Here is an 11,495-nt window from a genome sequence, read left to right on the forward strand (position 1 = left end):
TGTGTCTGCTACTTTCACCAGACCCTGTGTGTCACACTTTCCAAGTGGGTAAGACGACAAAAACACGTGTATCCCCATGACTGTAACAGTGGATGTGGTACGTGAGGTGTATATGACACATTAGCATGTTTCCTGCCGCTTGCTCTAATCCGGTGGTTGTGGATCTGAATCATTCATATCTACGGTGCGCTGAAGCTCGTGGTGGTGGAGATGGCCGAGGCCATTCCGCTCTCACGCTCTCTCGGGTTGTCATGCAGTTTTCCTGCACGTCTCCACAGCAAATGGCTGCGGTTGGGTTTACACAGAAAGGGTAGATATCAGCCTCTCCTGGGGGGGTGCCACCCGCATATAATCCACATTTTTACAACCATTTTCATTTGCTTTTTTGAACCAAGCATCTTATATGTGTCTAAAACTCAAGAACAGTCAAATAAATGAGCAAACACACTGTGGGAAAAATAAAATGTTGTTTGATTTACATTTGTGACAGTTTACTACTAAAATACTGAGATTGTGAAAGTAAGATCCAAATGTAAAACCTTTGCTGGTGGCTGTGAAGGATCCCGGTACAATAACAACTCAGCTGCAGATATTCATGGTACATTTCAACCCAGATCTGAACAGGTACAAACTGTGAGATCTGAAGATATCCAAAACTAACAGAAGTGAGAATCGTGTTGGGCCTGAGCGTCTAATCACTCCATCTTTCCATAGACTGTGAAATCATCTCCCCGGAGGAGAAAGATGAAGGCAAGAAGCTGGAAACAAAGAAAAAATGTTAAGAGAGACTTTAAGTGATTTTTTTTTGTATAATTCACATTTTTAATATGAAATTTGGGTCTGTGTACATACAGCATGCTACTAAACAATATGTAAAATGGCACTAAAAACTAGAACGAGTAAATTAAATATGAAAACCAAGTAGTAAAATATAATAACTGATCTTAATACATATACAATATTACACAATGCGTGGCAGGGAGCAGCAGCAACAATTCACAAAGCCTATATTCAATAAAGCATGTCGTCCAGGTCCAAGGTTATTTATGAATTACATAAAATCATACAGTATTGTACATTTAGTGCACACAACGCTTTAAGACCTACTGAGAGAAAAAGGTGAATGCATGTAGACAATTACAGGTTTCTGTGTCATCGTGCCATCGTGCCACGTTCTTTTCTGATGTGTCATTGCTGTTGATGGATGAGCACAAAAATTGTTACAGACATTCATACTTCATTGCTTGAGTTCATTTCATTGTGAAAGGTGATCTCCCAAACGTCTGGACAAAATCAAATCATTTAAAAATAATCACACACACAAAACTTCAGGCAAGAGGACAGAAAGGAGCTCCGAACTCTCAAGAATCGTTGTTAAGAGCCAAAGGAGACTCCTCTGAGACATTACAGTAGTATACAAGGAATGACCGTTGCTCAAGACACACTAACACACTTAACGATTATAAGAAAGAAGGAGGCAGAGAAGAATGAACGATTGCCTGCACAAGCAGACGGCACCAAAAGGCTTTCGGACGAGCGTGCCGAGAGGACGAAGGAGAAGGAAACAGGAAAAGCTGGATGGGAATGTGCAGTTGCTTTGCAGACTTTGCAGAGACTTTGCAGCTGTGACCTCTTTCCTCACACTTGTCCTCCTTCTCAAAATGATCATTGTGCATGTGTTGTGTAATGCATTCATAGAGTTACAGTATGCTTTCCACACCTCAGCATTAACCCTGTATTTGCACATCCCAAATTTCTCAACTCTATATTCACTTTTATTATCAGCACTCACGACGCCCCGCTGCCTAGAGCTTACTCATATCGTCTGCAGAAGACTGAAATCTTCTGGAAAAAATTTCCAACCTTCCTTCTTTCGCTTTTACACTTTCCAACTTTGGTTCACCTTTTTCTTGACTTTTTATGCGCTCTCACAGACCTTCCACTTTCCTTCTTCAGTGCCGGATGTTTGCCAACATCAAGATCTCGTGTAGTCTGCTCTGGTTTCTTCAACCTTTCAGCTAAATCCGGGATGAAAAGATTAAACAGCATACAGTGTTTCATGTTTTATAATACAAATTGTATACTTTTACAAATAAAAGGAGGTGTGGTGTCTGTATCCATGCTTTCCTTTATTCCACAGGTCACATAATGGAAACATTTCCTGAAATTCTGGTCATCCTGCTTAATTTGCTTTTAATAGCAAATTACCCTTTGAAACCAGTCACTTTAACCGTAATGATGTTCTTGCATTGAAATGCAAAGCCACATCGGGCATTTGGTTTGCACAATAACAAGATAATGATGTTAGGTTGGATTTCCAGCTTCATCATTGTCACTCATCACAGCAGAGCAGTAGCAGGAAGAGATTAAGTTAACCAGAGATGGGGGGACCCACAGGTTGAATCACTGCAGTACACAAGTTGATTTTTGGGGGGGGAGTTTTATGAAAACCAAAAAACAAAAGTGGATTATTAAAGTTAAAAGTTTTGTTTGAGATGAAAGCATCAGTGAGGGGAAAAGTAACCACAGAGCGGAAGCATTCCATTTATTGTTGGCAGTTTCCTATGGTTAGCCTCAGTTTGTGTGTAACAGCATTTTAATGTCACATAATTATCTCACTGCATAAGGTTGGTTTAAAAATGATTAGCTCATGACGCTGGCATGATTAGATGACGCATGTTGTTTTCCTGTCCTTTGCTACACGCCTGAAGTTGTTTGTTCCTCTGCTTTAAACATTTTATGGTTTTCTGTTGTCACGAGTTGTACGTCAAAGAAGAAAGAACGAACAGCTCGCTGTCCCAAAGCCATACGGAGAGACGAAGAAGCACAGCGCATCATGTTGTCGGTCCGTAACCAAAAACACATGTGAGGCTTTCTGCGCTCAGGAGCGATCTTTCCTCAGCTCTTCGGAAACACGAAATACTGGATTCAGCTCATGGGATAGGATGACCTGTGTGTCTGTTGATCAGCAGCCGAGTCCGTGTATGTCGACATACAATGACTCAGACTTTTATGCTGACAGCTGTTGAATCTGTTTCATATTTCTAAATTTTTGAAAAGAAAATATGTTTTCGGTCATGCAGCACACGCCGACAAACTTCCCATGCATGAGCCAAAACGTAACGGGCACACTGTGGTGCATCATAATCAGTTCCCCTGTAACTAATCACTGTCTCCCGGTGTGAAGCAAATGCTCAATAAAATGAAGTGTTACGACAGATGCCACAGAGCCAAATGATGCCAACATAAAATCTCTCTAACGCCTCAAAAATGTGCCCAGATTTCCTGACGCACATAACATCGCAGTCAGAGCCCCTTCGCTCACATTTCACCGTGGCTTGATTGGCTTAAATTACCAGCTGGCTGCCGATTAATCTGCTTTACTGCTGTAACTGTTGAGCTCATGACATCGCAGAGGAAATAATGACACCCTGTGAGCTGTTTTTCATTTCTAGCAGGGCCTGGAGCGTGAAGTACACAACAAGCGGTAACCCATGTAACTCCAGTCTTTGTACCATAAAGGTGTCTGCATTTATATTTCAGGACATGTCCACATAAAAGCTAAGTGCGCAGCAGAACTGCTGTTGAATCAAAGCTGTTAATGCGGTTAATATCCTAAGCTGGAGACTTGGGTGCAGTTAACTATGAAGGGCTTTCCTTTTATTAAACCATTAAGTTTTGACGTTGAATAAGTTTCCAGATTCTAATTTCACTGTAAAAAACACAAAAGTCTGATTCACTTGGAGTTTTTCTCTTCTAAACATAGGTAGCCTATCCGTTTGCAGTGCCGCCGCTCCCCGTTAGCAATCCCCAAAAGAAACTCCTGGTCAGATGTAATCCACTACTCATGCTTTTTATGAGTTCGACCGAAATCAAATCCAATCAAAAACCAATGAAATGTGGAAGCTACGAATCAAGAGGATGGACGGTGGGTGAGACAGAATGGCAAACCTCTGGATTTGCACATTACAGGAGTTAGCTTGTATCACAGTGGACTCGTTTCAGTAAAACACCTGGACATAAACACTTTCCAGACACTGAAACTGTAGGACTGGAGACTTTCCAGACACTGACGCCATGTGACCTAATTCCTGCAGATCGCTGCTCAGACTGTATAAAACCTATATGCCAAAACACTGCATTGCAGCAGTGCCCTGCAGGAAAGCGAAGCCTGGTTGGTGCAAATGAAGCAGAGGAAGAAGCTTCACATGAGATGCTTTTTATCTCTGGAGAAAAGAGGCGAAGTTTGGTCTTGAACCTAGAGGCAGTGCTGCTCCCCTGTAACCACCAGTCCCCACCTCTCCCACTCCCACCCCCACACACAGTTTGTTAAGTTTGGTAATCTGCGTGATGAAAGGTTATTTTAGAGCAATTCTTCTTCAAACATAAAAACAAACAAGCAAACAAACAAATAAACGAAGCAAAAGCAAGACAAAGCAACATTACATACGAATGATCTTTGTTTCGCAAAAGCCTGCCTGCCCCACGTCTGCGTGGGTAGTCCCTCTCATTGTTGCACCTCCCTCCTCCGCCTGAAAGTAAGCCATGCCCAGATAAATCACTCCCAGCACAGAGTGGTAACCTGCACACTGGGGCCGCAGACTGCAGAGGAGGACAGAGGGAGCAGGCTGGGACGCGGCAGAAAGCGCACAGTCTGATTGGAGCCGAGTTCTCTGGGTGTATTTGAAATAACACTTTCACATACGCATATAATAACAGCGGGACACCTGCAGCTTCATTCTGCTTTCATTGAGTCACTCTTCGACAGTATGACTGGCAGCACCATCGCCAGGGTGCTGGTTGCCCTGTGTATCGGGAGCGCAGTGAACTGTATGCCCAGAGGGACGCACAGGGATCGGCGTCAGGCGCATCAGCATCACGTCCCCTCAGTCTCTCAAGGTAAGCCGTTTGTGAGTGAGTGAGTGTAGCAGCCTGTGAGCTTCCGGGGGGTGAGGCCGGAGTGGGGGGTGGGGGTGAGGACATTTTAATTAAACTGCAAAGTTTGCGCACTTTTTTTGGGGGGGGTCCTTGGTGGTCCTTGCTGGATTGTGCAGTCATAAAACTCTGGATTAACCTCAGTCACCAGAGAAGCTCCTGTCCTCCCCAGACTGGGTCTAAGAATGAGAAGGGAATGAAAATACAAAGCACGCCATCTGTTTAAAAGCTGGAAAAAGTCGAAAGGGAATCAGATGTGAACAAAGAAGATGGAGATAGAGAGTAAAAGTGGAAGGTTATTATTCGCTGCTCTGTGCAAGTGATTTATCACTCGGCATTAGGCTCCTTTGAAGTCAAGTTAACACATCCAGGCACTTTCACAGGCAGGGGAGAAGCCTTGTCCTCCAGCAGAGTGGTGATTCCAATTTAGGGTTTGCTTATCGTTGTGTGGGAGAGAAGTCCCGTGTCTGTTTTTAGCTGTGGTTGGGGCTGGACAAGTTTCCAGTGGCTGCATTTGTCTTTCAAATTTGAAAAAGATCTCTTGCTTTAATCTTTACCAAGCAGCTTTGATCTGTATCACTCAATTGTTTTGTCTCTCTGTCTTGTTTCCATTTTCACGTGTCAGAGGGTTGTATGGAGAATGGTCAGTTCTATGGAATCAATGAACAGTGGGAGCGGCAGTTTTTGGACAGCACTCTGGTCTGTACCTGCCACGGAGTTGCAGGAATCAAGTGTAAAAGCAAACCCCAAGGTTAGTTTGTGGGCTGTTAGCTGCGTCCACAAAAATCACATCTATTCTTCACTTCTGTCTGAGAAAAGAACAAAACATGTACCAAAAACATCTTTTCTGCTGTTGCTCTTAAAGAGGAAAGGTGCTACGATAAAGTCAACGAGCGGTACTACACTGTGGGAGAAACTTATGAGAGACCCAAGGACAACATGATCTGGGACTGTACCTGTATTGGATCTGCGAGGGGCAAAATCAGCTGCACCATTGCCAGTAAGTGTGTGATACTGTGTGCCTGTTTTAACTGCTCTAACCTCAGACCACACGTCTAGGACTGCCAAACAGTAAACTGGTTAACCCCCCACACTCTCCACAGTTGATTAGAACCTGGTGCCATGCAGCTATTTGCAGTTAGTGGTTAAATAATGAAGCATCACATTTTTTCAGTTCCCTTTGTTTGCTCATGCTGATGAGCCTGAAATCATCTCTAAAATCATGTCTTCTCCTTCTCTGCACCTAGATCGCTGTCATGAGGGCGGGGCTTCATATAAGATCGGTGACACCTGGAGGAGACCCCACGAAACAGGAGGCTACATGCTGGAGTGTGTCTGTCTGGGTAACGGCAAAGGAGAGTGGGCCTGCAAACCTGTTGGTGAGTCATTCAGACAGGCAGTGACTAACAGATGCATTCTTCTGCATCAGCCATATGTGTGTTTCATAGACAGTGCTGAACAAGTAATTAATGAGTTTGTACCCTGCAGCTGAGCGCTGTTACGACAATTCGGCGGGAACATCGTATGTTGTTGGGGAGACGTGGGAGAAGCCGTATCAGGGATGGATGGTCATGGACTGCACCTGCGTCGGGGAGGGAAATGGACGCATCACATGCACCTCCAGGAGTAAGACAACTTATTTGCTTTGCTTTGTCTGCTCCCATCTACACTTCTGCTTTGCTTTCAGCTTTAGCTAAGAAAAATGAAATTCAGCACCAAATTACAGCAACAGTCGCCTCTAGGTGCTTTATACTGTAAGTGAAGGACCCCCAGTAATACAGGGAAAACCCAGCAACCAGACAAGCCACTGTGACCAAGCACTTGGAGACAGTGGGAAGGAAAAACTCCCTTTCAACAGGAAGAACCTCTGTAAGGACCATCCTCAGGAAGGGGCAGCCATCTAATTTCCTGCCGTCCTACTTTTATTCATTTGTTTTCGAGATTTTTCTTGTTTTGCATGATCTCCATGGATACGTAAGCTTGTCTGCCGACCCTCAGAAAGTCACACGAGCAGAAAATCTGAATTTATTGCTGCTGTTTTGAATCACACATGTCTGCACATCCTTTAAACCCTCAGTGAATGCCATCCACGTAGCATGGAGTCTTCTAAGAAGGACTAATGGTAAAGTGAGCTTGTTATTTCTTGGAGAATTTTAAGAGGCTGGGGAGGAAATGTTTTCCAGCTGTGTCGACAGTTTAAACCGTCACTCCAGTCCTTTATTATGTTGGCTGGTGCATCAGGTAATAATGAATGCTTTTCTCAATTAGTTTGTTGTTTTATCCAAGTGCTCAGGGTGGCCTTGGACACTTCGTAGAGTTCATCAATAAATTTCCCCATGTGTGCACAAACATGCAACCAGCTGCTAGCCAGTGATTCAGGCCCCACTCAATCGCTGCAGAGAGTCTTCCCCAAGTCACCAGACTGCTTAGAGTTTCCTTTTATTTTATATTCTACGTCTCATTCCCTTCTCTCCTAGATCGCTGTAATGACCAGGATACTCTGTCCTCCTACCGTATTGGAGATACCTGGACCAAGACCGACGCCCGGGGTCATCTGCTCAAGTGTCTGTGCACGGGGAACGGCCGAGGAGAGTGGAAGTGCGAACGACATGCCTCACTTCACACCACGGGCCTGGGTGAGAACTGACAATATCCCTGTGTCTATTCTCCCCGGCTCTGTGCGAGGAGAGGAATGCGTACCAGAGACACATGTTGTGAGGCGAGAGAGATAAGAGGTGCCAAGTGTCCAAGTGATGAAGTGAGAAAAACGCAGCTTGGAACTCGTGATCGTGACCTCATGAGAAGCAGAGGCAGAAATGGGAACTCGGGAAAGTAGATGTGCAAATGTAGGGGGAAAGTGATGACAGGGTGTGAGATAGAAACATGCTCATTGTGACTTAGAGACAGTAAGACAGTCTTTTTATTGTAGTGTAGGCGTTACTCATATACTTAAGTTGACTCATGTATGCACATGAAGTCTTCAGAACTACTAATAATTTACTTGTTCTTTATTCGTGCTTTTTATCTAACTTGAGCTGTTGCTCTGATATCTGACTGGTGTAACGTGTTGTGTTTTAGGCACTGGCTCCCGTGTTGTCACCAACATCCACCCCGTGGTCTACCAGCCCGACGCTGTGCCCGAGCATGCCCAGAATGGAGCCTGTCAGACGGAGACGGGGCTGATGTATTCTGTTGGCCAGCGCTGGATTAAGAAACAGGGAACTACGCAGATGATCTGTACCTGCCTTGGCACCGGGTCCAGCTGCAACCCATGGGGTAATGAATTATTTCTTTACAAATTTGCAAATTACAAAGTTCACCTGCAGAGTTAAGCATAATTAGGCTGACGGCACAGTCAGACACACAAAAACGACTCTCAAGTGGTGTTTATGCCTCTGTTTGTTTTCCCGTCCTCCTTCAGATGGACCTGCTCCAGTATACGGTGGCAACTCCGGTGGTCTGCCCTGTGTGTTCCCTTTTGTTTACAAGGGAAAGACCTACCACTCTTGTACCTCCGATGGACGTGCTGACGGGCAGCTGTGGTGCTCCACCTCGTCTGACTTTGAGACAGAGCAGAAATTTTCTTTCTGCACAGAGAAGAACGGTGAGCTAAACGCTGGAGCGCTGACGTGTTGACATGTTTTTTCTTCTTTGGTGGTGATTGTGTGCTTCAGATAGAAATATCACCTCTTTGATATTTGAAGAAAATGAGTGTGGGCTGTTGAAAAAGACAGGAGTTGCGTTTTATCGACAGTAGGGCTTCTCCTGGTCAGTGCAGGTAATCCCCTCACAATGGGAACAAAAGGGCGTGAACATGTTTCCTTTAAATGTGAGGCTTTTCCCATCTCTTAACTTTAAGACCTCATACAGGTTTTCTGATGTGCAATAACAGCGAGGCTGCAGTGAGAAGGAGGCAGCTGACCATGTGCCTCCTCCTGTGTAATGACAGGCAGCTGGCCAGCTGTGAGATGGTTTTCATTGTAGCACCCAGACCTGCTGTTCTCCTAATGTGTTAAACAAAGACCCTGAAACGTGTTAACAACGAGCTGCTACGTTCCAGTTGTCACAAGCTTGCGTCCAAAGCAAGATGCACAGTCTGTCAAGGAGATGTTTATTAAACTTATTACTTATTATTGCTTTTTTTCTTCTTCTTTAGCAATTGTGGCAACACGTGGCGGTAATTCTAACGGCGCTCTCTGCCAGTTCCCTTTCCTCTACAATGGCAGAAACTATACCGACTGTACCGCAGATGGACGAAGGGATGGCATGAAGTGGTGCGGCACCACAACAAACTATGATGACGAGCGGCGTTTCGGGTTCTGTCCCATGGCGGGTAAGTGTGTGTAGAGTGAGAGAGGGCTGTTAGCTCGTGGCTCAGCAGTTTCCTAACAATGATGGCAGCTAATTGCTAATTGCAAAGTCTAACCTCCACCCCAGTCTGAATGCTTACCTGACCTTTAAAGCTGATTGAATTAGCATGGAGGCGATTATCAGCGTGATGCTAGAAAGCAGCCTGGGCTGAGATCACAGGCAAAATCTGTTTACACTTCTTACACCTTTTGTTTACAGCTTGGTGCCATTTAGTCTCTGTGGGTAACAAAGGAGACTGAAGCCAGTGAAACTGTGGGAGGGTTAAAACCACACTAATGTCTGAAGCAGTAATGACAGCGATGACGTTGGTGCCATCGTGCTGTAAAAAGAGAAAAATCGGATCAATTTAAACTTTGGAGACGTAAAAGTCACTTTATACAAAGCAGCTGAGCTGTCACAACAAATGTGTGTTTTTGGCATCGCAGTGAATACATTCAGAGCGCAGGACTCCTTTATAGTGACAGTAATGACTTCACAGGCATCGTCAAAACAAACACGGTCGTTGGGGTGTTAATGGTGACGTTTAATCAGGTCCGGAGCCCCCTCGCCTCCACCTGTGGCAATCTTCTTCAAAGCTTTCTGCACCGTCTGCCGTGTGCCCGCGGGACAGCCTCCAGCTGTGACCCACAGTCAGAATTTAACCTCCATTATGCAAATGTCATCATCTACTTGGTTAGATCCACAATCTAACAACCAAACAAAACAAAGTAATCCCTTTCTCAAATTCAGCCCCCGTGCCTGGTTAAACTGTAATCAGCCTCTCAGCTGCTGATAAATCTCTTTGGCAGGAATTTAATTTAGTTCCCACAAATTGGCCAGAAGCTTTTTAAATAGCCACAAACCAGGGTTTAAATTACACTAAAGACTATTAGTTTTGTTAATTTTAAATAGATGACTGCTGATGGACTGCAGACTGGCAGCTGTTAATGGGTTTGTAACTGGAACAGATCCACATTTTACACGGTCTGAAGGAAAGGCTCATTTTAACTGTGAGGGTAGAAACGCGTCCAGCATGAATTCAAACAAAAATCCAACAATATAATTAATTATTTCAACTGGTCAGGACCACTGAACCCAGAAACAAAAACACATATATATGGACAAAAAAATGAGTGTCTTTTTTTTTTGGCTCAATTTTGAACTTTCCACTTAAGAAATGAAAGATCTGTGGTTCAGTCCCAGGAAGAGACACAGATCCCTTTGTGTCAGAAAGGATATCCGGAGTTTAGTCAAATAAATAAATACATGAAAAATCAGACATGCAGAGCTGCTCGCTGCGCTGACCCGTTGTGAATCAGGGAGAAACTAAAAATAGCTTCTCGTCATTTACTCACTCAGGCTTTCATGCATATTTATTTTGAACAGAATTCGTATGAAAGTTTTTGCATGTTTTTAACAAAAGCATACACAAAGGTTTAGTGTTAGTGACATACAACATGCAAATATTTAAATTTATTTAAACCCACAGCAAAGCCTTCCTAAGCCACGTTCTAATCATTCCTGTACTTATGTCCTAGCTACAGCCTTCATGTGCAGTGATTGGTCCATTCTGACCAATCAGAATGCAGTAAAGTAAAAAAGGCCACACGTTTTCTTTCCACACATGCACGCTCACACATGGAAGCAGGTCTTTACTTGCATCAAACACTTTTTCAAACTTATATCTCTCTGGAAAAAACCCAAACCACTCACTCTCTTTAATTATGGCAGATTTCATACATACGAGAGCACACGACAGCTGTTTCTAGCTTTTAATCAAATTTTCTTTGCTATGGAGACAAAGACAGGTATTCTGTGGGGTCTGCATCCTCTCCCACCCTGTGCAGTAATAGCAGGGTTGAGTCAGTGATGTCCAAAGGGCATCGTTCATGTTAATGTGTTTGTTTTTATCATGATGAAGGTATGCTGTGTGTGTGTGGATCCGTGCATCTAATTTTTTTTAGTATTTCCTCCCCATTAAGACCAGCAGGTGTAACATTCAGTTGCTTTTGTGTGTCCCAGCTCATGAAGAGGTGTGCACATCGAATGAAGGGGCGATGTACCGTGTAGGCGACCAGTGGGACAAGCGTCACGAGGTTCTGGGTCACATGATGCGGTGTACCTGTGTTGGCAATGGCAGAGGAGAATGGAGCTGCATTGCTTACTCTCAGCTAAAGGGTAGGTGTCCACACGTGTAGCTGCAGGATACA

General features: G+C 44.2%; 1 protein-coding gene across 1 annotated transcript in view; it reads left to right on the plus strand.

Annotated features, from left to right (window-relative positions):
• The first annotated feature begins 4,551 nt into the window (after positions 1 to 4,551).
• The window catches only part of fn1a (fibronectin 1a), a 25,387-nt gene continuing 18,443 nt past the window's right edge, over positions 4,552 to 11,495 (plus strand). Inside the window, exons 1-10 of the mRNA XM_005743733.1 lie at positions 4,552 to 4,899; positions 5,561 to 5,686; positions 5,801 to 5,935; positions 6,183 to 6,314; positions 6,424 to 6,561; positions 7,413 to 7,571; positions 8,014 to 8,211; positions 8,357 to 8,539; positions 9,092 to 9,268; positions 11,308 to 11,463. Coding sequence (XP_005743790.1) covers positions 4,770 to 4,899; positions 5,561 to 5,686; positions 5,801 to 5,935; positions 6,183 to 6,314; positions 6,424 to 6,561; positions 7,413 to 7,571; positions 8,014 to 8,211; positions 8,357 to 8,539; positions 9,092 to 9,268; positions 11,308 to 11,463 — 1,534 coding nt within the window. The 5' untranslated portion in view covers positions 4,552 to 4,769. The remainder of the gene's footprint in view (positions 4,900 to 5,560; positions 5,687 to 5,800; positions 5,936 to 6,182; positions 6,315 to 6,423; positions 6,562 to 7,412; positions 7,572 to 8,013; positions 8,212 to 8,356; positions 8,540 to 9,091; positions 9,269 to 11,307; positions 11,464 to 11,495) is intronic.

This window comes from Pundamilia nyererei, unplaced genomic scaffold (genome assembly GCF_000239375.1).
Source record: "Pundamilia nyererei isolate P.nyererei 1_Seehausen unplaced genomic scaffold, PunNye1.0 scaffold00135, whole genome shotgun sequence".
In the NCBI taxonomy this organism is placed as follows: Eukaryota; Metazoa; Chordata; class Actinopteri; order Cichliformes; family Cichlidae; genus Pundamilia; species Pundamilia nyererei.